This window comes from Carassius auratus, chromosome 10, assembly GCF_003368295.1.
Source record: "Carassius auratus strain Wakin chromosome 10, ASM336829v1, whole genome shotgun sequence".
NCBI classification, from domain to species: domain Eukaryota; kingdom Metazoa; phylum Chordata; class Actinopteri; order Cypriniformes; family Cyprinidae; genus Carassius; species Carassius auratus.
The window spans coordinates 19,835,820-19,859,359 of NC_039252.1; the positions used below are offsets into that span (position 1 = coordinate 19,835,820).

The 23,540-nt window shown below is 34.6% G+C and overlaps 2 protein-coding genes across 3 annotated transcripts; one reads left to right on the forward strand and one right to left on the reverse strand.

Annotated features, from left to right (window-relative positions):
- Window positions 1-88: 88 nt before the first annotated feature.
- LOC113110212 (coiled-coil domain-containing protein 62-like) lies at window positions 89-10,276 on the reverse strand. Of its 2 annotated transcripts, XM_026274279.1 has the most exons (14): window positions 9,808-10,276; window positions 9,674-9,714; window positions 8,922-9,059; window positions 8,332-8,524; window positions 7,150-7,316; window positions 5,379-5,480; window positions 5,114-5,285; window positions 4,823-4,939; window positions 3,742-3,830; window positions 3,012-3,112; window positions 1,814-2,341; window positions 1,292-1,427; window positions 733-951; window positions 89-629 (listed from the first exon to the last, which is right to left on the reverse strand). In XM_026274279.1, exons 1-14 carry the CDS (start codon window positions 9,878-9,880, stop codon window positions 576-578), a joined length of 2,130 nt encoding a protein of 709 aa, XP_026130064.1. In that variant the 5' UTR covers window positions 9,881-10,276; the 3' UTR covers window positions 89-575. The 2 variants fall into 2 exon arrangements, with proteins under 2 accessions (XP_026130064.1, XP_026130065.1); XM_026274280.1 differs by lacking the exon at window positions 1,814-2,341 and having other exon boundaries at window positions 9,808-10,275.
- A 186-nt stretch (window positions 10,277-10,462) lies between these two features.
- Window positions 10,463-14,343, forward strand: LOC113110215 (density-regulated protein). The gene is made up of 8 exons (XM_026274285.1): window positions 10,463-10,624; window positions 11,259-11,369; window positions 11,521-11,540; window positions 12,283-12,367; window positions 12,532-12,630; window positions 13,595-13,711; window positions 13,814-13,953; window positions 14,041-14,343. Exons 2-8 carry the CDS (start codon window positions 11,270-11,272, stop codon window positions 14,083-14,085), a joined length of 606 nt encoding a protein of 201 aa, XP_026130070.1. The 5' UTR covers window positions 10,463-10,624; window positions 11,259-11,269; the 3' UTR covers window positions 14,086-14,343.
- Window positions 14,344-23,540: the final 9,197 nt, after the last annotated feature.

Consider the following 23,540-nt stretch of genomic DNA (forward strand, 5'->3'; position numbering starts at 1 on the left):
CTTAAACCGTGAATAAACACTTATTTTAGTGTTTATTTGTTTATTATAAATAAACACTAAAATGTCACTCTTAAAAGAATAAAGTTAATGACAGCATGTAAAGACCTTTATTGTTCTTTCAAAATCTTTTCAAATTTCGGTGGCTCCTTGTCCTTACTGTGAGAACAAGACTGCATTTCAGGTGTGAAACAATGATCAGGACAAGAGCCACATCACAGTTCATTATCTCTGAAACCAAACCTGTTTGATGACAGTGAAACTGGAATGACACAAAAAACAACCAGCACCACTGTGTCATCTTGTACGACAGGTTTAACACTTGAAGAAAGTAGTTTATAAATAACGACAGTCTTTACATTGTTCAGAGGTAGTGCTTCTGTAGCATTAATCATTAATGCTTATTTTAATACACATATCATAAAAATAGACTTTGATAAAAATGTAAATCTGTTAAAACTACTTGTTAGCTTCACAAAACTCCTCTTTGGTTGCAAAGAACTGATTTATTTTCAGAAGCTGTGGAGAAGATGGAAGTAAGCGGGGATTCGCTGCTTCTCGTGGCTTTATGGACCACATTACTTGTTTCCTTGATGCAAACGTGGGCTGCTTTCGATCTGGGAGTCTCTTTCCTTCAGGACAATAAGGAGAAAATGCCATTTAGCTGCAGTTTCATCTTGAAGCATACTATGCATTAAAGTGTTATGTAAATGAGTTTTGTGATGTAATGGGTACCCCTTGTGTTTGTCTGCCTTCCTGGCTAAGGGTGGAGGATTGGGAGTGGCTGCCGTTGCCATGATTACTTTGGAGGTGACAAATGACATCACGGTTCATTGGGCTCTGAGGTTTCGTTGGGCTCACAGATTTCTTGGTAGAACTCTCCAAACTTGCCACCATTTCCTGAGACTCGGCCAGCAGACGCTGTAACCGTGATGTGGACGAGATGTAGCTCTCCTGCGTGGCATGAAAAGACACGAGATGCTAATAATATTGTATTGTACAAAATAAGTATTATTATTAAAAAAATAAATAAATCTATTACTCTTGCAACGATAATAAAATTTTGTGCCATGCAAAATGAGTATTTATTAATTAAATATTTTACTATTGCAATAATGCTACTGTACTGTAAAAAAAGGAACATTTAATAATAATAATATATTTTTTATTATTATTTTACAGGAAAAAAGTAATGCAATTTACAAAATTCACATGGGTTATACTTTTCAAGAAGGAAATATTTTCTATATAAATACAGATGGAGTTGTATTTTTGCATTGTATTGTTGAGCTACCTCATTGCCATGGCGAGCTACATCATTTGCACAGAGTTCAATGCTAAGCGTAGAATCGGGTAAACAGACAGAGCTCCGCCTACTTCTGTGACAGGGGGAGGGGCAATCCAGATGAAGAAGGCTCAGATCTGCTGTGCTAGTTAATGAAGAGAAAGTCACTGTTACGATCAGGCCAACAAAATCAACATTGTTTTTGTTTTTTTGCCTGCTTGATCTTAAAACATACCTATAACCTGCAATATTCAGGGCAATGGATTTTATTATGGTAGGACATAGTAAAACTAAGCTCTCCTTTAATTAGCCACCAAAAAAATATATTTAAAATTGGTGTGTTTTTAGCATCGCCGCAGTGTGGGTCTGATTCCCAGGAAATCCATGACCTGATAAGATTACGATTGAATACAATGTAAGTTACTTTGGATAATGCTTTTAACTGGGGCGGGTTGGGGGACAAACAAGAAACGTTGCATTTGGATTTCGACCTGACTTGCAAGATGTTTTAATAAAGCTAGAGAAGCCTACCAAGAGATTCTTGGACTGATATCCACATCGACTACACAGACAGGAGTTCCTGTCTCTGAATCATAGTCAATGACAGCCATTAAATCCACATCAGCTCTAGTGTCACAATACACTGCTTGACAGTGTGGCTCTTCTGATGGGCTGTCAGCATTATCACAGCAGAGAGACTGGGATGACGGCTCAACACAGTTGTTCGCTCTTTCCCTCATTTCCATCTTGGGTGATTCTTGTTCACTGATGTCACACTGGCTAGTCGCACAGCTGTTCTTAATGTTGGCACCACAGCAACTTTCCACTACAGCTGAAAGCTCTGTGAATTCATGGTTTGTGGTGCTCAAAGCGGTGCCAATGTCATGCTCAAAGTCAGTCTGCGTTTCCATTTCAACACAAGGACGCTGCATTAAAATCGATGGGGCATTTCCACTTGTGCTATGGCACAGGGTGGACATTCGCCCTGTTTCAAGTTCTGTCCCTTCCTGATGATCACTGTTTTCTAGCACATGACTGTCTCCTAAACCAGAATCAGCCCTACGAACACAACAACACTCATAACTCAAGACACCTAGACCTGGGTTAATCGATTTAAAAAGTTGGAAATATTGCTTTGGCAAATAACTGAAATAAGTTAATAAATAAGAACTAAAATAACCGAATGGAAATACAAATACATACTGAAAATGAAATAAAAACTAAATAAGAATAAATTAAACCTATAAAAGTAATATTAAATGAACAGAAAATATTACAAATAAAATCTAATTAAAAATAAAACTGACTGGATATGAATAAAAACTAAACTAAAACATTATATTAAACCTACATAGTAATATTAATATTTTATAATATTACAAAAAAACATTAATAAACTAAAATTAAGGTGAAAACTAAACATATAAATTATAAAAACTAATTTAAAATGAAATTACTGACCAGAAATGAATAAAAAACTAAAACATAAATAAAAATATATTAGACTTAAATAGCAATATTTTAAAAAGAAAATAACAACAGAAGTGCTATAGCTATATTTCTCTATTACAATTTACTAATAATGAAACTAAAATTAAACTTAAAATATACAAATAATTCAATATATTAAAAAAGTATAATAGTAAAAACAAACAAATACTGTAAAATGTAAAGCCAGTGGCTGAAATAAGTAATTTGATTTTATAAAACAAATGTTGCAGATGCCCACCTCTCATGTGACCTTTGACCCTCATGATGTCGGAGTGTCTCTCTGGCGCTCTCCAAGTTCAACTTCAGCAGCTGGAGGTCATTCTGTTGGCTTTCACACACCTGTCACAAACATATGCAATAATCATAACCCTATCAATCATTTATTATGTGCTGCATTGGTGTGAAAGAAAACCCTAACCAATCAAGAGCACTTCTGATGCTTTAAGTACAGAAATATGGATCAGGATTATAGAGAAACATGAAAAGGCTCATTATAAAAAGGGCAAAAAGGTTTAAAAAGTGTAATCATCACTAACTTTAAGTGAAATCCAATAAAATATACAGGGAAAAAAAACTTTTTTTTAGCTAATTGACAAGGGAAGTAATTTTCTTCAAGCCCTAAAATGACTCAAACTAAACAAAAAAAAAAAACTAAATAAAAATAATTAAATAAAAAGACTCAATTAAATTATAAAAACCGAAAACTAAATATAAAAACTATAAGCATCTCAGTACTAAAGTAACACTGGGTTATAACCTGTTCTTTTAAGATTAATGGTGTTGTTTTAGAAGAGATCACGACCATGTTTAAAACACTAAGTCATGAAAAAGGAACGCAGGAAGTCTTGCAAGCATGCTGAAAAACTGGAAATACAACTCTGAAGCAAATGCAAAGGGCAGAGATTTCTAAAAATAAACGCTGGCTGGCATTGGATGATGTAAAGAGAGGGAGTTTTGAAAGACAGTACCTGCCGCAGACAGAGCAGCTCAGATTCCACTCGAGCTTGTTTTGATCGGGAGAGTTCAAGTAAATCATCCCTCCAGCTTTTATCTTCATCTGGCCAACAGACACCACAACCTCCATTAATTTAAAACAGTGAGCATAAGACTGTAAATTATGTTTCTGCATCTGCTGTTTATATCAGTTTTTAATGGCTCTGTTCTGATCCAGTGAGGGTGAATCTTTCTTTCAAAAATTTCAGACATTACATTTTTAAGACAAATTAAAAAAAATTGGCAATAGGTATTAATAACAAGATCTAAAGTGTTTGTAAAATTTATTTAATAATTTTTACTGGCACAGAATTTAAATCTCACTACAGGAACCGCCTGCTAGCTAATTTTCAGATTTGTAATTATTCATTTATTTATTTTTTAATTAACATTCATGCAGTTACTTGTAAATAACAAGGGTTCCCAAACTAGATCAACTTCATGAGTTGATGAAAAGCTAAATAATAATTTATTAAATTATTAAATACATTATAATTAATAATTAATTAAATCAAACAAATATAAAATTAAAACAAATAAATATATCATTTAAAAAAAAATGGAGAAAAAAGGTTACAATATTAAATGTTTCAAATATATTTACATGCATTTCATGTGATTATTTAACTACATCAAAGAACTGTAAACGTAAATTTGCTCTTGAATTATTTAAAAACAAACGGGGAGTACTTAAAGTAAATATTTTAGGTCAACTGATTTGAAAAGTTGACACAAAGTGTGGAAGTCCAATATTAGTTAGATGTTAACTTTTTTTTTAGCAACCAAATAGTCAAATAAAAATAAATACAATACATATAAACAAATGCTGAGTGAATGTGTGTGTGATTACTTTAATTACATTATTTTGGGTGCTGAACAAAAACATTTTTTTTTAATGGTGTCAAATCACAATGCATTCTGGGACGGCCTGATTAGTGAAGAAAACATGATGCAATGTTTCTACAGATGTTTCTGTGTCTGAAGCACATCTATGATGCTGTCTAAGGTTGGAAACAGAGCCTATATTACACTATGACACATGCAGTAGTGGCATACTCATCATCTGAAGTTCAACAGAAGTGATGTCTTTCTTCAACAGCTGGTTTTCCTGCTTAAAGCGGATGAGCTCTTCTCTCTGGCTGTTGTTCTCGATGGTTTTCTCCTGCAGCTCGGCTGCACAAAAATTAAAACGTACTGATAGCATCCTGATGAATCCAGCATGAATAGATTCACATGAACATGATTTGGAATGTACTTTTTTAACAGTCGCAGGGACAGTTTCAAAGTAGCTTCTATACAGTATTACATTTCGGACAAAGCTAGAGATTTTGAAATAACAATGTCTACCTTTAAGCTGTGCGTTTTTGTGTCTGCTCTCTCTGAAACGGTGTTTGTGTTCCTCCATTTCTTGCAGTGCTTTGCTCTCACGTGTTCGCAGCTGTTCGAGTGATTTCTCTAGTTCGCAAAGACGACCAGAGAGCTCTAAAATGTGATTGGTGGCCTCAATCATATCTTTATCCTGGTGAAAAAAAATCATGTGCTTACATTATGTGTCTGAATACTCAGGATTTAAGATAATGTATGTGTGCATGAGTGTTTGAGCATCTTCTACCTTCAGTTTGAGCATGGAGCTGAGCTCCTCCTCGCGCACCTGCAGCTGTCCCACCTGTGATGACAGCATCATGACCGTGGAGTTCAGACTCTGGTTCCGCTCCTATGGATATCAGAAATTATAAGAACAGTTGTCTCGATATTATTGTGGTCACATGATGATATGAAACAAAAGGTTATCCAGAAAAGTGAAGTTTAGTAACTTCTTATTCTAACATAAAAGATCTTTGTTGTGTTTTGGGCCATTATGCTTTGGCACAGTACTGTATCTATCAAACAAGCTAAAACTGAAAGCACAATATGGCTTAATCCCTTCATCAAATCTGTTTTTGCTGCATGTTTTAAAGTGAAGTACACACATTGCTCATGATATGGTGTTTTCCTGCGCCTCAGAACGGCTCCGTTCACAGTGAATGCAGTGAACTCATTTATTGCATGTGCTGTGAGTTTAGCATGCATTTAGGAACACAATGGCCACTAGTTATGCTTCATTTACGTGGCAGATGATTACAACATTACACTAGATTTGAAGTGAGACATGTTTTTGTGAGCCTGATTTCAGTGAAGCTGGAGATTTCCTTCAAAATAAAAGCTCTACTGCCAGTTCTCTCAAAATAAAAGCTTAAAAGTGCAGTATGAATTCCTGACAGCTAGCAGTTTAAATGCAGTCCAAATTCTAAATATTTCTTTAAAGTTTAGAAATTAGGAAAAGATATTGCAATTTCCCGTATGTAGTTTAAAGCAAAAAATTATATTTATAATATTTATTTTACAAAATATGGTTATTACTGTCATTGTTGTTATTACTATTATTCTATTCTGATTTGTTTGGCTTCCTAAAACACCAGTGTGAATGTAATTTAGACTGAGATGTTATATCACAAATAAAAAGAATGTTGACTTCCCTTTAAAGTTCAAAATTCACTTTTGACTTGACTTTTTTTTCTGACTTAAGATTTTTTAGTTATGAACATGGGTTTTAGCTCTTAATTTTGAACTCTCAAAGTGCATTACATTAATTTTAAATTGTGCTAAAAAACAATTAATATCGCAATAAATATTGTATTGTGGACTTCATGTCATGATTTTATCATATCGTGAGATTTTGATAAGGTTACATCCCTAATAACAAGTTAGGGGCCGTTCACTTCGTGGCCAAAAACGTGTGGAAAATGCTAGGCGCGTCGCTTTCTGTTTTCTTCCAAAGCGTTCGGGCGCTTGTGCTCCGGAGGCATCTGTCATTGCGGAGCAACCATGACCTGCACTTTCCATGAAGAGCAGAAGTTTCAGCGAAGAATAAAAGGATTTGCAGCACTAACTTGCAGTAGCTCTGCTACTAAATATATTTAAAACTGGCTAACCCTGTACAGCTATGATCAGCTGTTCCTTCATCTTGGCTGAACTTTCAATGCTGTTATGGGAAAGGATGAAGCTGATTAGTTGGTTCTTGTCACATGACCCGCGGTGCGCTTGCAGCATTCTGAAAAGTTCAAATGTTTTTATCTCGATGCAGTGCATACATCCCTGGAAAAAATGGGCATGTCACACCGTGTTCACATACCGACCAAACTTAGCACACCTTCCGCACATCTACATTTGAAATAACAAACTTGATTGTGCAAAAGATGCGATATGTGAACAGCCCCTTATGGAATGTTTTACCATAAGATAAAGAGAGTGGAAAGTAATGATGTAGGAAGATAGAGGGATGGGAAAAGGAAATGGAACATGCTGGGGCAAAAGTTCAGATCTAAAAACAGATTTGACTTCACCTCCATGTCCTGCTCATGTCTGGTGGTGTTCATCTGTGTGCAGCTCAGCTCGTGAAGCTGCTGTTGTGTGCTGTTGAGCTCTCTGTACAAGTCTTTCTCTCTCGATTCAGCCACCTTCGTCCTCTTACTGAGAGCTCTGATCAACTCGTTGCGCTTCTCCAGCTCATCTGAGAAAACACCAGCAGTCAAATACATTACCAGTCAGGTTTGGGATCAGTAAGACCTCTTCTTTTTTTTTTTTTTTTTTAAAGAAATTGATACTTTTAATTAGCAAGTACACATTATTGACTGTAAAATAAAAATATATAAAAAATTAAGCTGTACAACTCTTTGCAACATTGACAATAATAAGAAATGTTCCTTCGACAGCAAATCAGTATATTAGAATGATTTCTGAAGAATCATGTGACACTGAAGACTGCAGGAATGATGCTGAAAATTCTGCAATTGTATTTTACAATGTATTCAAATAGAAAACAGTTATTTGAAATTATAATAATATTTTACAATGTGTACTGCATTTATGATCAAATAAATACAGCCTTGGTGAGGAGAAGAGACTGTGGCTCTAATTACTTTTAGATTCAAGAAAAATTGAATTTCCTGCAACTTTGAATCAGAAGAGTTCACAGCTCAAAATGTTCCAGTTAAATTCTTTAAACACATTTGTTTATTGATACAAAGGTGCAAAAGAAGAGCCATATTTTGAAACTTCAACAGTTCATAACAGTGCTTTCGATTAAGGGGGAATATAGAATTCTTAAAAGAATAGTAGCAAAAACAGACAGAAAAAGAGCGGAAATGGTTATTTTAAACTAAATTATAGTGTTTTGGAGCAGAACTTGCAGTGCATCTGGAGAAGTGCTATTAATATTTTAATTATACTATTATTACTATACTATTGATTCTTGAATTAGCTTTTATTTTCTATATTTTCAGTTTCCATTTAAGTTAAGCATATTAAGTTTAAATTTAAGTAATTTTGCTGTAATGTTTTTGACATTTACCATTTAAGTTTAATTTATTTTTATTTCAGTTTTAGATTTAATTCCAGTTAATAATGGTAGTGCGTCAACTTCTTTTAGTTAGTTTTTCACATTTATGTCAGCTTTATTTCAATTAACAAAATTGCATTTAGTCTGAGTTAGATTTTTGTTAACCCTGCTCTGGAGTCACTCTCACCCTCCAGTCGGGCACATCTCTGTTCCAGGATCAGCACTCTCTGACGGTCCTGCTCCCAGGACAACAGCTGCTTGTGATGGGCTGCTGCCATGGTGTTGAGCTCCTGGTCGCGGTCCTTCAGTTCTGCTATGAGAAGCTGCAGCTCCAGACGCTGCCTCTGGATAGTGGAGACCTCCAATCCATTAACTGGGATCTAGTAACAACCCAAAAACAGGTTAATTATTAGTTAACAAAAACACCAAGTCATCCAGGAGTTACCATGCCATTCACAGTTTTAAAGGAATAGCTAAACCAAAAATCTAAATTTGATGATCCAAACACACAGCTTAGATTCATTAGACGTTTACTGATGGAATGGAGTGATGTGGGTTTCTTGTGGATTAATGTGATGTTTTTATCAGCTGTTTAGACTCTCATTCTGACGGCACCCATTCACTGCAAAGGATCTATTAGTAATGCTAAATTTCTCCAAACCTGTTACTATAAAGAAACAAACTCACCTACAGAGTAAGTTTTCAGCAGATTTTTGTTTAATACAATTATATTCTGGAAAACTGGGATTTCAGTTCAAGCCACTTCAAACGTGTTACCTGGAAGTCCTGTGTTAATGAGAAAGAGGACATTGGTTCTGAGAGGTCATGTAGACTCAGTCTCGCAGGCCTTGTTCTGTTTTCATCTCTGAGTTTGGTGGAGGAAAAATCTGGCACGTCATTAGCAGCAAAAAGATTCTGAAGAATGGAGTATCGTAAACTCAGAATCAGATCTTTTATTCACCAATAAGTGTTAAATTGTAGATATAACTGCTTGAACTAAAAACAAGGTTACAATAAATACAAAGGAACAAGAACATGTCACAATATAGATAAATCAACAATGTGCCATATAAACTATGCAAACAGAATACACATTACACATTCAAAGTGTAATTAGTATTTAATAAGTTTAAAGAGAAAATTGAAGCTTTATAACAAAAGTGGAGAGAAAACATTCCTTTTTAGTTATTTTTCATGATTATTTTCAAAAGATTAGCTATCAGTCAGAATAGCTATTGTGCTCATCACAAGACATCTGTTTTCATCATTTTAGCAACAACATAGATACATCGCAAACATCAAATAACACAAACGGAATATAGTGACTAAAAATGTTAAATATTATTTTTAGCTTCTTCAAAGTTAACATGCAATTTATTCCAGCTCTGTACACTCTCTCAACCAACTTAATGAGTTGCATCATGAGATAGTATGAGTCTCTGTGTATGATAGACACTTGTTAGTGGCCCTTCACTATCCATTAATGACCGATACTTTACATAAAACGATTTAAAAAACAACCAACCAACCTTTTTTAGAGGAGTACTGTGCCAGGGCTCCACTGGAGATCCTGTAAATGCATGAATTAATGCAAATAATAATCATCATGTTTTATATTTGAGGGGTTTCTACTATTCATTCATGTTTACATGAGGTTTATCACCTTTTGATATCGAAAAACTTCCAAGGGTTTTAGAGTTTCTTGTTTCCTTGAAGCCCTCCATCACGTCTCGCATTGAAACACTGACAGACAAATGTCTGTACTAGCAGACAAGACTTGGTTTTACTACTAACTTCACTTTAAATGAACAAAACAGCAGCGCCAACATCATAGCGATGCACAATATCAATATCTTGTTATCGGTGCCTGATTATGACACACAGTTTAGTTTGATTGTTTTTAAAAATGCATTATTTAAGTGTAAACAAAACACTCGGGATTAAAAAACAACAATAAATGCAACCTAAACAGCCTAACTCATAATCAAAATCACTTTTAAGTTTTAAAAAGTGTGCAATTAAATATTTGCATTCAGATTCAGTGTGAAATGTATGTAATAAGAAGCGGGTGATTATTTTCGGAATTCTCAAACGGCATGTTAGGATCCGCGCTTAACGGGGCTGTCCAACGAGATGCCTGGTTTAAAATATTAGTTCAAAATTCTGTTCATACATATGCTCTTTCATTCGGTTATATAAAATGTCTTAGATAAAAGTCGCATTACAGATTTTTAAATTATTATTTTAGTATAACCCGAAAATATGTAATCACGAAGTACGTACGTAACACGGCAAAAGCGCAAACTACGTTGTTGCGCTGAATTAGACAGCCGTTGTCAGGACCCAAAGCCAAATCAGACAGTGAAGGCGTGCTGAGCAACAACATTTCTTTCACCCTTTACGGAGCATCCGCACAAGTTAATTTAATAATGATCAATGTGTTACTCAAAAGCAAGGTTTACTGAGCTTATATCGACGCGGTATGTATGAGCTGGAGCGCGTGGCTGCTGTACGAGAGCTTTGATTAGCAGTGCTGGCTAATGAATGAGTGATCCTTGTTCGGAGGCTTCTAGAATCAAGTCACTGTCAGTGACTCTAAAAGAGTTTTAAACGATATTTGAATTAATTTATTAGTGTAATAAGAAAAGCCTTTAATCAGACCCATTGCGTTTGATCATAGTGTGTTGGTTAGTGTCCCTAAAGCAATGTACTTAATGTACTTTTAATGTACGTTACTTAAAACATCTTTTGTGATTTTGTTAACCAAAATAGTACGTTTTGGGAGTCTTATTAATTTTAAAATATTATTAAAATTCACCCAAGGTTGATAAATCGTGCTGAAGTGATATCTGTCAGAAGGGCCTTTTGCAATTGCCTGATGTGTGTTTAGTTATATCTGTTATAGATTTTGAGTATAACAAGACAGAACACATCTCTGCATGCATTATAAAGACAATAAATTGGTTTTTGCAAACTAAACACTTTACTCTAGGTGTTAGTGAATAATATCTTCTAAGTGCACATTTTAGCCTAGAATAGATTTTGCCATAGCTTAGAATTCAAGTGTTGGTCTCTGTGCATCAGTCTAAAATAACACTTCTGTATCGATTGTAGATTTGTGTAATATGGCTACTACTGAGAATGCAGAGTCGGGGTCACCAGAAAATAAAGTGGATCGGGCCGACCAAGATGCAAAGTACCCACTGAAAGTTCTCTATTGTGGAGGTGAGAAAGTGCAAAAAATAAATAAAAATGAATGTACTGCCTAAGCTAATTGTCTGATTATATTAATTACATTTAAAAAGTAGTTAAAATTGTATTGAATTCGGGTTCGCTGTCATGTAATACAAACATTTCTCTCCTGTTTTACTTGCAGTGTGTTCTCTGCCAGTAGAGGTGAGTACATCACATGTTCAAGGAATGGTTCACCTAATAAAATGGAAATTTGCTGAGTATGTACTCACCCTCAGACCACCCAATGTGTGTATGAGTTTGTTTGTTTGTTCATGGGAAAAGATTTGGAGGAATTTGGTATTAGATCACTTACTCACCAATGCAGTGAATGGGTGCCGTCAGAATGAGTCCAAACAGCTGATCAAAAATATCACAATAATCTACACATTTCCAGTCCACCAATTAACATCTTGTGAAGCAAAAAACTGAGGCTTTTTAACTTTAAACCACTGCTTCAATTGCAAATCTGCAATTAATAATAATTACTTTCTCAATTGGAAAAGTCATCTAGTCTGAATCAGAAGAGAAATGTGCACAGATCATGAAATGTCTACAAGCGAAAACAGTTCTAAAAGTAGTGTATCTCTATTAGTGTATTTGAGTGCAGTGGATGCACTCGTTTTAAGGATTATGCACTAATATTTTGTCAAGAAGCAATGATTTAAATTGACAACATCTTGATGGATGGAGTGGTGTGGATGGATTATTGTGATGTTTTTATCAACTGTTTGGACTCTCCTTCTGACGGCACCCATTCACTGAAGAGCATCTGTTGGTCAACAATTGATGTAATGCTATATTTCTCAAGATTTTCATTTTTTGGATGAACTATTCCTTTAAAAATGATAACGCATTCTGTTGCTAGAAAGCAAATGAATAAAATGCATCTGCTTTGCTCTGCTAGTACTGCGAGTACATGCCTGAGCCGGCTAAATGCAAACAGTGGCTTGAGAAGAACTTTCCTGATGTGTTTGCTAAACTGACTCTGGGTAAGTAGATTTTCTTTTACATCAACTTTTCTAAAATGTCACCAAGTCATATTTTATATATTTGACACTGAGACAAAGAATATTCGGTGGGCACCATTATGACATGCACTGCTTTAAAAGTTAGTAGTTTTCTCACCGATGTCACTGCTGTTGTGTAAGTACAGCACCCAAGAAGGAAACAACAGGAGGAGGAGGAGGAGGAGGAGGAGGAGGAGAGGCACCCGCTGTGGGAGAGGAAGAGGAGAAGAAGAAACAGAAGAGAGGTTAAACATTATTCTTTTACATTTAACATCTATAAATGAAAATGATTTGGATTGGTGGAAGTGGAAGTGTATATCGCACATAACGCACCACTTTTTTTGAATGTCTTTAAGGGTAGGTTGCCAGATTTGTATTGTTACAATGTTCCAAGTTACCTGCACCAATATATCTGTTTATTCATCAGCAAAAGTTTGCAAGATGACATAAAATGCATCATACAGTCAACTTTTGACAGTGCCAGGGCTTTTGTGAAAACTACAGATAATACGGATGGTAATCACAACTAATGTTTAGTCTGATTTAGCCCAGTGCAGTATGGTTGTTCCTACCTTTCTTCAGAAGAGTCTTTTTTTCTCTCTCTTTTTTTATCATCACATAGCACTGATTTTTTTTATTGCATTTCTACTGCATGGACCGATAACTTTTATTAAAAAGGAGTAAGTGGTAAATTACTCCTATGTTTTAACATTTGAAGTTAAATAATAGCTAAAGGGGAGTTTTTTTATTAGCTTTATGTTGTTGGTTTTATGTTAAGATCAGGTTAAACCTATTAGTGTTATTTTAGTATTATTTGTATGCAATTAATATAGTATTTATTCATATTTTTTATTAGCCCTTATTGTTATAATTTCAGTTTTAGTTTGGGCTTCTGACATGTTATTAGTTTTGGTTGTTTATTTAATATTTAGTTTTAAAATGTGTGTGTGTTTGTGTGTGTGTGTATATATATATATATATATATATATATATATATATATATATATATATATATATATATATTAGTTTTTTAAATTAAAATTCTCATTTGTTTAAAATTTGCATAAAAAAAATTTCAGTAACTGAAACTATGTTTTTCAATGTTTTGTTTTAGTTGCTACCAACAAACACCAATGACATATTTAATATTTGAGTTTGTCTGACTGTGACATTATAATTGAATATTCATTTAGTTTTTCTCCTTTATAGGTGGAAGAGGTCAAATTAAACAGAAAAAGAAGACCGTCCCGCAAAAAGTCACAATAGCAAAAATCCCACGAGCTAAAAAGAAATACGTCACAAGGGTGTGTGGCCTGGCCACCTTCGGTAAGGCTGTGATTGCAGTTACAAGACTGTCCTAATGTTTGTCACCTATATTTTCACCCTGTGCTAACGTTGTTGCTGTTGTTTGTGATCCACACACATCAGACATTGAGCTTAAAGAGGCTCAGAGGTTCTTTGCTCAGAAATTCTCCTGCGGTGCCTCAGTGACAGCAGAAGACGAAATCATCATTCAGGGAGACTTTACAGACGACATCATCGACGTCATCCAGGAAAAATGGCCTGAGGTAAGCCAACATCCCAGATACAGCTGCAAAATCTGACCAGAAGAACGTTCATCGAAGTCGTTTTTGACATGTTCTCTAACCCCACAGGTGGACGACGACAGCATTGACGATCTTGGAGAGGTCAAAAAGTGAAGCCCGATATGCACTTTTACTGAAATGGATGCGACGTGACACAGCAAACCTGGCCAAATGTACACATTGACATAAAAGCCCTTTTATATCTATTTTATTTACTGTATAGAATTTCCGTGGACTTGGCTTCATCCTTGGGGTTTTTCAGTTCTTGATAGATGCTTTGTCTCTTGGTTGCCAAAGGTCTAGTATGATGTGACTTAAAGCATTTCTCACATGCAAACAGTAGACTAATAAATTTCGGTCTCGTTCGACACACTTCTATTGTGTATCGTTTCTTTTATCACTGCCTCCGATGCAACACTGTGGGCTTTAGTTTGAGGATTTACAAGTGCATTTCGAAAGAGTAATAACAACAACAACAAAAAATTACTCACCTTCATATCGGTCCGTACATATTTATTTATTCTGCAAAACAAAAATAAAAAATGTTTTAATAAAGAGCTGGATGGGTAAATTCAATACAATGTCAATGTGATTTTTGTCCTACAATTTTAACTTCCTTTAAAGTTTCATTATCCATGCAGCTTGCTTATTACAATCAGTTTAGGTGAAAATCAACCTGATACTTATGCCATACCACAATAAAGTCCCTCTTGTGCTTTAGTCCTTACTCCAGTCCAGTAGATGGTGGAAATGCATCTTTTATGTTTGACATCTGCCATTAAAATGCCAGAACAAAATACAAATGTATTTCTACAAAAAAAAAAGATCTATTCAAAAGTTAAAATGCATCCTGAATCAAAGTTCTATCACACACATCTACAAATCCAGCTCTTCTATTCCTCCAGTGCCATGAGCAGAAGGTTCAAACCCCTGCTGATTTGATTCCCTACACTCCTGCTCGGTCTGACGGTCTACTTGTTTCTTTTGCCTTTTTTCTTGAATCTCAAATATTTTTATCATTTACTTTCTGTTCTAGATGTTGTGAAGCTTATTTGGATTTGTGAATATCGTTTTATGTATTCATGTATGTTCATTATCATTATTTTTATTTAGTACACTCAAACCAGATATGAGAGAACAGTTGGTTTCAGTTGTATAGAAAAAGATTCTGTCGAATGCTTTTACCTGCATTTGCTTAGTTAAAATAAAAAAATAAAAAATAGAATTTGCACTGACATTTTCATGACAATAATGTCAGTGATGTCAACAAATTTCAGTAGCACATTATAATGTGAATTTTTATTGTCCTCAGTATGAAACAAAAAAATATTATTTAAACATAAATGTATATAAACAATATTAAAAGAAAAAAATCTAAAGAACTAAATATTTTGCAGGGGAAAAGGTACATTTGTAAAGAACAAAACATGATGGAATTTGTTCTTAATTTAATATCAGCTTATTTTATACAATTTAAAAAATGTTTTCATTAAATATTTTTAATTTAGCACAAAAATTTGTTTTATTAATCATAAAGTATTTTTCTTTTTAAGCCAAATATATTTTGGATTAAAATAGAACCTGAACAGTTCTTTTGTGAGATTCACGTTATACCAACAAAACAAAAACAAAGCGCTCTCTGTTAATTGTATTGTTCTCTTTTTCATTGTTTGCTAGTAAACCCAAGTGTAAAGTATCCTTCCTGTAATCATTTTAATGGCGCTTTTGGAGAGTCCCAAGTATCAGAGCGATATGATTATTAAATTCCCAGGAGACCAAAATGCCTCCTGAGATCATTTACTCATCACACCTGGTTTTTTGTTGTCCATGTGCATGCTTACAGCTACACCGTTCGCATGTGAGCAAACATCTTAAGAACAAGTCTCGTGGGAATCATTGCCGTATGAGTCGAAACAATGAAAAGATCTGAAGTTCTCTGACTTTTGTCTAGTTTCACAGCAGCACCATAATCATGAACAACTCCTGAATGTGCGGCACTTACGAAACGCCCATACTAGACCATTACCTCCCCATGATGTTCTCAGAGTTCCTATTGGGCCTTATCGGGAACATTCTCGCCCTTTCAATGTTCTTCTTCCACAGATGAACATTTCTACTGTCTAAACAACCACACACAGAGCGAAAGCTTCAACATCTGCTTTGGGAATAATTCAAGGTTCAACATGCACAATGTTATCTATGTTCTCCAGTTGTTTGTGCCCACGGCCATTGTTATCTACTGCACAACCTGCATTACATGACAGTTCTAAGACTAAGACAGTGTGTGGACTAAGGAGTGGCTGCCGTTTTCATGATATGTTTCTTCCCGAGCAACATCTCGCGTATCACCTGACGTCCTGAAACTCTGGTATAATGATGCATTTGAACTGAATTAGATACTCTACAGTCACAGAGACAACAGACACTCACACACAACAGCAATCACACAAAAGTGGATTTAAAATGAGATTTATTTATTTAAATATAAATGATATAATATAATATTCATGCAACCTTTAAAAACTGTATTGACAAACTACATTTCACATTTAGTGATATTCTGTGCATTTGATTTATATCTAACCTTTTTTTTTCTTTCTTTCTATTTTGAATACTGATTTGCTACTGGTTATTCAATGCTCCATAAATCTAATTAGTATTTTGTGTATTTAGTCTTTTTGGAGATTATGACTAAATGAAGACATATTGTGTTGCATGGGCAACCTCTGTAATGTTTTAAAGCTTTGGCGAGAATGACATTGCTTTTGAAGATGTGTTTTTGTCATTTGTCTTTGTTGTTTTTTTTTTGTTTGTCTGTTTTTTGCATTTCCGTTATTGTTTAGAAAATTGTTAAAATTATCCACAGCTTAATGCTGCTGGTCAGTTTAAGTTACAAACCTCAAATTTCTCTCACACACACACACACACACACAACTGTGCATGATGAACAAATCTACTTCTTGCATTTATCATGTTTTTCTTTTTTGAGTTATAGTCAGGGGCGGATCTAGAAAAATATTGATGGGGTGGCGAGAAGGGGGCAGGAATTTCTGAGGGGTGGCAACATATGGCAGACGTATATATACTGAATTTAGTCACAGTTGTCACAGTTTGATGATAAATATATGTGCACACTTCAAAAGGCACAGGCTGCCATTTACAAACTTAATCTCATGCAATCAATGTCTTGCATTTGAAACAGTTCATATAAGGAATAAGTGACCATACCCCATTAGCACCACCACACTCACTAATGCACTCAGTATGCATCGACATGTAATTAAGAGCTTTATTACAGGTTCAGTGCTATCAATATGTCAATTTATTATAAGAAACACAAGACTTTAACAGCCAATGACATTTCCAGCTGGGGAGACTCAATTGATTTTCTTCTGTTTAGTGTTAATCTTCATCTAACTCAACCAGTCAAGAGCTACATTTATATTTAGATGTAATATGAATATGGTCCCTGAAGCATAGGTTTTATTAGCTGACAATAATAATAAATAAATAAACATTATAGGTATAAATACATATGTACTTTTAGAGATTGTTTTTGAAAAATATGGTGTTATTGTTTTGGCAAGTTTAAATTAAAATTTCTATGAAAACTTGTGTGATATTCCTTTAAAATAACGTTTTAGTATATCTAAGTATATTTTACTAAGCAATTTCTTACATAATTTCTTTGCGCTAGACCAAACTTTTATTTTGGTGGGTTGTAACCAGAGTTTCTGTGTTTTTTAATTAACTATTATTATTAGCTATTAAGCCTACTTGAAGTATAGCATACTCTACTGTGCAGTAGTGCTATATTTCTTTTTGAATTTCTTCAAGTTAAATCGAAACTTTATTTTGACAGGTTGTCATAAAAACATTGCTTTTTCTGTCTGTGTATACGATACGAATGAATAACGATAGTTTTATCAAATGAAATGGTGAAATCCTCTCATAGTGCGCTGTGCACATGTGTAGCCTACATCATGTGACAGTATAGTGAAGAGCTGAAAACACCACGCGTGCTTCAGTGTGTGTGTGTGTAGTAGAGCACACATTCCCGGAGATGTGTATAACAACACCTTCAGGGCCGCTGTTGGCCAAATGGGTGTCCTGAGCAGGACTGTATTGTTGTGCCACCCTTCCTCAAATATGATGATGGAAAAAACACCTACTATAGGAGTGAAAATATAACTTTAATCAAATAAAAAACTAAATTAATAAATTGTATTATTTACAAATCACAATTGTAGCTCTTGACATTTACCTGTGGCAATAACTTTATTATGATTCTAATTTATTTTATAGTCTCAAGCATTCAGAAATCATGCAAAAGGAAACTAAGCAGTTTTACTATGATAAAACCATGGTTTATTTTTGTAAGGGTTGTGATATGCACTTTTTTTTTGAAGAAATGATAAAGGCTGTGTCATCTATAACAACAAGGTGTCCAAAATGAAAGATTAAGTGAATATTTGAATTAAATGTTTGGTCAGTAGCCTAAACAAGGATTTGATCACCCTGTAAGTGTAACCGCAGCAATCACATGGCATTTGTAATAACATGTACATGTTATTTTGTTTTTGCCTGCATTATGTATTGTAACAGTGTTATTATTAAGCAATCATTATTGCCTCATTATATTTGTATATAATGCATTATATATATATATATATATATATATTACAGTATATTAATACTTTATAAATTATTATTTGAAGTAACAAAACCATGGTTAATTTGCAGTTACCATGGCTACAAGAATGATGATTTGTGGTGTTATTGTTAAAACCATGGGTAATGTTCGTAAGGGAACCTGAAAAAAAAACTTTCACAGGAATGTGCCTGAAAGTGATAAACGGGCCTGGTTTTTACCTAAATGTTTTATACTTTATTTTAATATATATTAAAATGTATAAGGTGTGCATTGTAACTGACACCTAGATGAACAGATTACAGTTGTTGTTTTATGACTGCAAGTCTTTCTCCTCAAATGCTATCGAGCTTCAAATTTGCGTTTGAGCCCATGTGAAAGAGTAGCATTATTTACATATGATTTACAGATTATTTAATACATATCAAACATTATATTCAATTGTGCATTATAGCTGACACCTACATGAACAATTACAGTTGTTTTTATGACTGTTAGTCATTCTCCTCAAATGCTACTGACGTTAGAAAAGTGTATACCAATATCGCATGTAACTTTAGAGACGGTCCCTAAATTTGAGACTCGTCCAACGTCAAGCCAACTTTATGTATGTTTTTTTAATTTATTTTTAATTTATTTTTTTTTTGCTTTTACTTTTCTTTTCTCTTCGCTGGATTGCTGATGTACTCTACCCAGGCATAGATGTTCATCCATCAATCATGAACATTCAGCCGCAAATATGAGGTGCGAGCGGTCTCGAGCGTGGATGGGAGAATGGAGAAAGTTTTTTTTTTTTTGAGCAACTGGGATGGTGCCCCCTCTGGGAGTTGGTCTCCTACTCTCAGTGCGTACTCTGCGTGTAGGGAGCGACGGTACTGAACACCTTTAATATTGCAGACACTAGTCAATATCGAGATTTAATTAAATGTACAGCTCTACTTTTGATTTATTCATTCAAAAATGGCCGAATTCCGTGACGTTCTGCTTCATACAGCAAGTTCCATTTCCACGATTCCCTGATCCCTGTCGCTTTTCAAACACAAACGGTGAGAATTTATGAATGAAAGTGTGAAAGTTCTGACACAAAACTAAGTTGTTACATATCCTCACGCTTTTTAAAAGTGGGTAACATATCACATAGTAGACTAAACCAATGTAACGTTAGTTATTTATCATCTCAAAGTCTGTGCTTTCATTAAAGCCTCATTTATTGATAGATAATCAATTTTTACCTAACTTTTCCTCCTGAGTCTCAGTCCAGTGACACACTGGCTGCGTGTTGTGAGCGTGGTGGTTCTGCTGTGTGGCGGCTGCTTCGCGTTTTCTGTGTCTTTACACACCAGAATCGTGCATGACGCGGTGCTGGCGCGCTGCTGCTACTGTAGGTGACGTAGAGGGAGACCGCCGAAAGAAAAAGCTCTTGTCTTCATGACAACAATATCTAAACTTCATGTTGAGCATAAATATAAAGCCTACTGATAAAGGGCACCGAGTATTGACGACAAAATAGACTATGTTTGACAGGTGCAATATTTGAAAATCGATAATTATTAATTTATTTTTTAAATTAGTTACATTTATATCTGAATATATGTCAGAGTTAGGAGCGGGTTCGCGAATCATTTGAGTCAGTTCGGGAGTTCGGAGCGGGATCGCGAATCATTTGAGTCAGTTCGGGAGTTCGTAGCGGGATCGCGAATCAGTTGAGTCAGTCATGGGGATCGCGAATAATTTGAGTCAATTCGGGAGTTCGGAGCGGGATCGTGAATCATTTGAGTCAGTTCGGGAGTTCGGAGCGGGTTCGCGAATCATTTGAGTCAGTTTGGGGATCGCAAATCCTTCGAATCATTTCCGGAGTTCGTAGCAGGTTCGCGAATCATTGGAGTCAGTTCGGGAGTTCAAATCGGGTTCGCGAGTCAGTTTGGGGATCGCAAATAATTTGAATCAGTTCGGGAGTTCGTAGCGGGATCGCGGATCATTTGAGTCAGTTATGGGGATCGCGATCATTTGAGTCAATTTGGGAGTTCGGAGCGGGATCGGGAATCATTTGAGTCAGTTCGGGAGTTCGGAGCCGGTCTGCGAATCATTTGAATCAGTTCGGGAGTTCGTAGCAGGTTCGCGAATCATTTGAGTCAGTTTGGGGATCGCAAATCATTTGAATCAGTTCGGGAGTTCGGAGCGGGATCACGAATCACGAAAGATTCGCGCTCCTAAATTTTCAAATTGGCCATAACCTTTAATTCGTTGCTGCCAACTGGGGTGGCAAGGCTTTTATTTAGGGTGGCCTTTGCCCCGGTAGATCCCCCCCTGGTTATAGTAAATAAATAAAGATTCCTCTCATGAACTTCTCAACGAGTTGAAATCTGGAATGAACTTCGGTGTACACCATCAATTATACTGTATATGTTTTACAATTTTAAAATTGAATAGACCCACTCTACTGAATTTACCCATACTGTTCTGATCTCATGAAAATCATTAAGGATCAGCCTCCTATGCACACCTGATGTATATCCACAAGGTTTTTTTTTTTTTTTTCAGTTTAAATGTATGTCTTACCACTAAAATCCAGAAGAGGGAGTCTCACAGATTTTTGAGCTTTGAAATAATGAGGTGGATGCTATATGGTAATAATCATTATAGTTATGCCATTATCAACAGATGTTATGATGGATGTAGCAGATAACATAATAAAGAATCTGTTTGAAGTCATAAAATGTAAATAAAGAAATATAGAGAATACAATCCTGATTCCTTATTTAATCTGCTTTTACGTTTCTGTTCTTCTTCTCTGAACCTGCAGGGCCGCTTACATTTTTAATTAAGCATTTTGATATTGTGGTTATTTTTTGGATCCATTTTTGTTCATTGTGTTGCTTATGGTGCTTATGATTAAATATTTCACTTTATTAAAAAACAAAAAGCACTTGCAAAAAAATGCCATTCAGGTTACTTAACTATTTCGATGTATGAGAAATTTAAAAATGTATATGGTCTAAAGATAATACGAACATATATACACTTATATAATTCTGTTTTACTTTCCTTACATGAGAAAAAGCTGGACACACAGTGAAGACATCAGAGGCCACTGCTGCTGCTCCACCCTGATGGAAACAAGTGGAAGAAAGAACAGACTCCATCGCCTTACAAAAGGATAAAAAACATGAACAGATCAAATGATTATTAAATCCAATAAGAGGCACAAATCCCCCTTTGAGGCCATTTACCAACCACACCTGGGTCTGTTGTCCATGTGGATCCTTAAAGCTACACCCCTTGTGTGTGAGCAAACCAGGGATGTTAAGAGGATGCAACCCGACATTTTTGGATATTTTCCCCCTTATTTTTAATAAAAAACTGCAAAGCAATGCAGTGCTTAAATATACATATTTGCATCACTTAAAAACTGATTTTAATTAAGCACTGGACAAAGATAAATTGTATTTTATTTATATTAATTATTAAAATATTTATTTTTAAAATAATTAAGTAAATAAATAAATACTTTTTTTTTAGCTTTTTTGATTATCAAATACTCAACCTATAATCCCATATGCAAATGTATATATGTACATATATTACATTACCACATATTAAATATATTGTCATATTAAGTAAAAATCATATATAAAACCAAATAAAAAATGGGAACATTTCATATATTAACACATCTAGCCCATAAAAAATACATGTTTATGTATGTATGTATAATACATTCTCAAAAATGTATGTCATGCACATGAAATCTATCCTAAAAAGCCATTCATACGTGTTGATATTAAGTGAATATAACAAATAAACATTATAAAATCTATTCTATTATAAAAGATAAACATACATATACATAATGTCGTTGGATTTATGTTGTTTTATTAAAGTTGTGTATATTAAGTATATATTGCTAACATAAATAGAAAAACATCATATAGATATTATTAACATTGTACACAATTAGAAGATTTACTATGGGGATGTTATATGTGTTACCAACTTATAGCTTCATCTACCCAAAGAATGTACATGTGAAAATTATACACTGTCTTGCTTTGTAATTTACATTTCAAAAATATTTCAGAAATAACTATGCAACAGCTGGTATTAATTTAATTCAGTTAACAGTGACCTGAGCTTAATCATAATTATGATAGAGCTCCTCATAAAAGCTTTAAAAAATATGTATTTCATAAGTTGTTTTGACTGATCCGAATGACAAGAAATCAGTCATTTCTACTACAAATGACTGATTAATCAGAGCATCCCTTTTCTGAAAGATTAACAATTAACACCTACAGTACAGAAGTGAAGATACATGTAAAAGACAAGATAATACAGTCACAGATACGCTTGTTTTTACAGTAAAACTATTTGCCCATTTGTTTAAAGGTATTAGTAGGGGTTTTACTTAAAAGTAAAGTTGTTAGTAATGTAAAATAAACTCACGTAATGTAAAATGTAACTCACCCAACTCAGGATCTAAAACAGAGGACAACTCAGCAAACATGAAGCATGACTTCCAGAGCTGACAATCTGACAACAACAACAACAAAAGTTAAATATTCTTGCTGTAAGGTTTCTTCTCCTGTTTTTAACAGAAGAAAATAAAATAAAAATAAAAACTACAGGCAGAAAAGTGATGGGTAAATGACATCCATGCCACACATCAATACACACCTCAGCTACATTACTATATAAGTGAAACCAAAACTACAATTTAGTAGTACACAAAGTAAATTGTAACACCAATAAAATAAAATAAAAATCACTCACAAATCTAGTCGTGGTTCAACAAAAATAGGTGTGTAAGTTACATTGGAAGATTTTAAAATAAGCGCACACAAAACTTGCACTGTTTGAAAGAAAAGATTGTGCGCCAATGTTAAACAGTAACTCCTAAGGTTCCCGACTACGCCTCTCT

Coding starts and splice junctions, on each gene's coding strand:
- LOC113110212 (XM_026274279.1), bottom strand. CDS start 9,880: ATGCGAGACGTGATGGAGGGCTTCAAGGAAACAAGAAACTCTAAAACC. Junction 3,831..4,822: donor TGTTGAACTTCAGATGATGA/GTATGCCACTAC, acceptor TCTGTTGGCCAG/ATGAAGATAAAAGCTGGAGG. Junction 2,342..3,011: donor GGTCAAAGGTCACATGAGAG/GTGGGCATCTGC, acceptor TTGTGTTCGTAG/GGCTGATTCTGGTTTAGGAG.
- LOC113110215 (XM_026274285.1), top strand. CDS start 11,270: ATGGCTACTACTGAGAATGCAGAGTCGGGGTCACCAGAAAATAAAGTG. Junction 11,541..12,282: donor TGTGTTCTCTGCCAGTAGAG/GTGAGTACATCA, acceptor TTGCTCTGCTAG/TACTGCGAGTACATGCCTGA. Junction 13,954..14,040: donor TCCAGGAAAAATGGCCTGAG/GTAAGCCAACAT, acceptor CTAACCCCACAG/GTGGACGACGACAGCATTGA.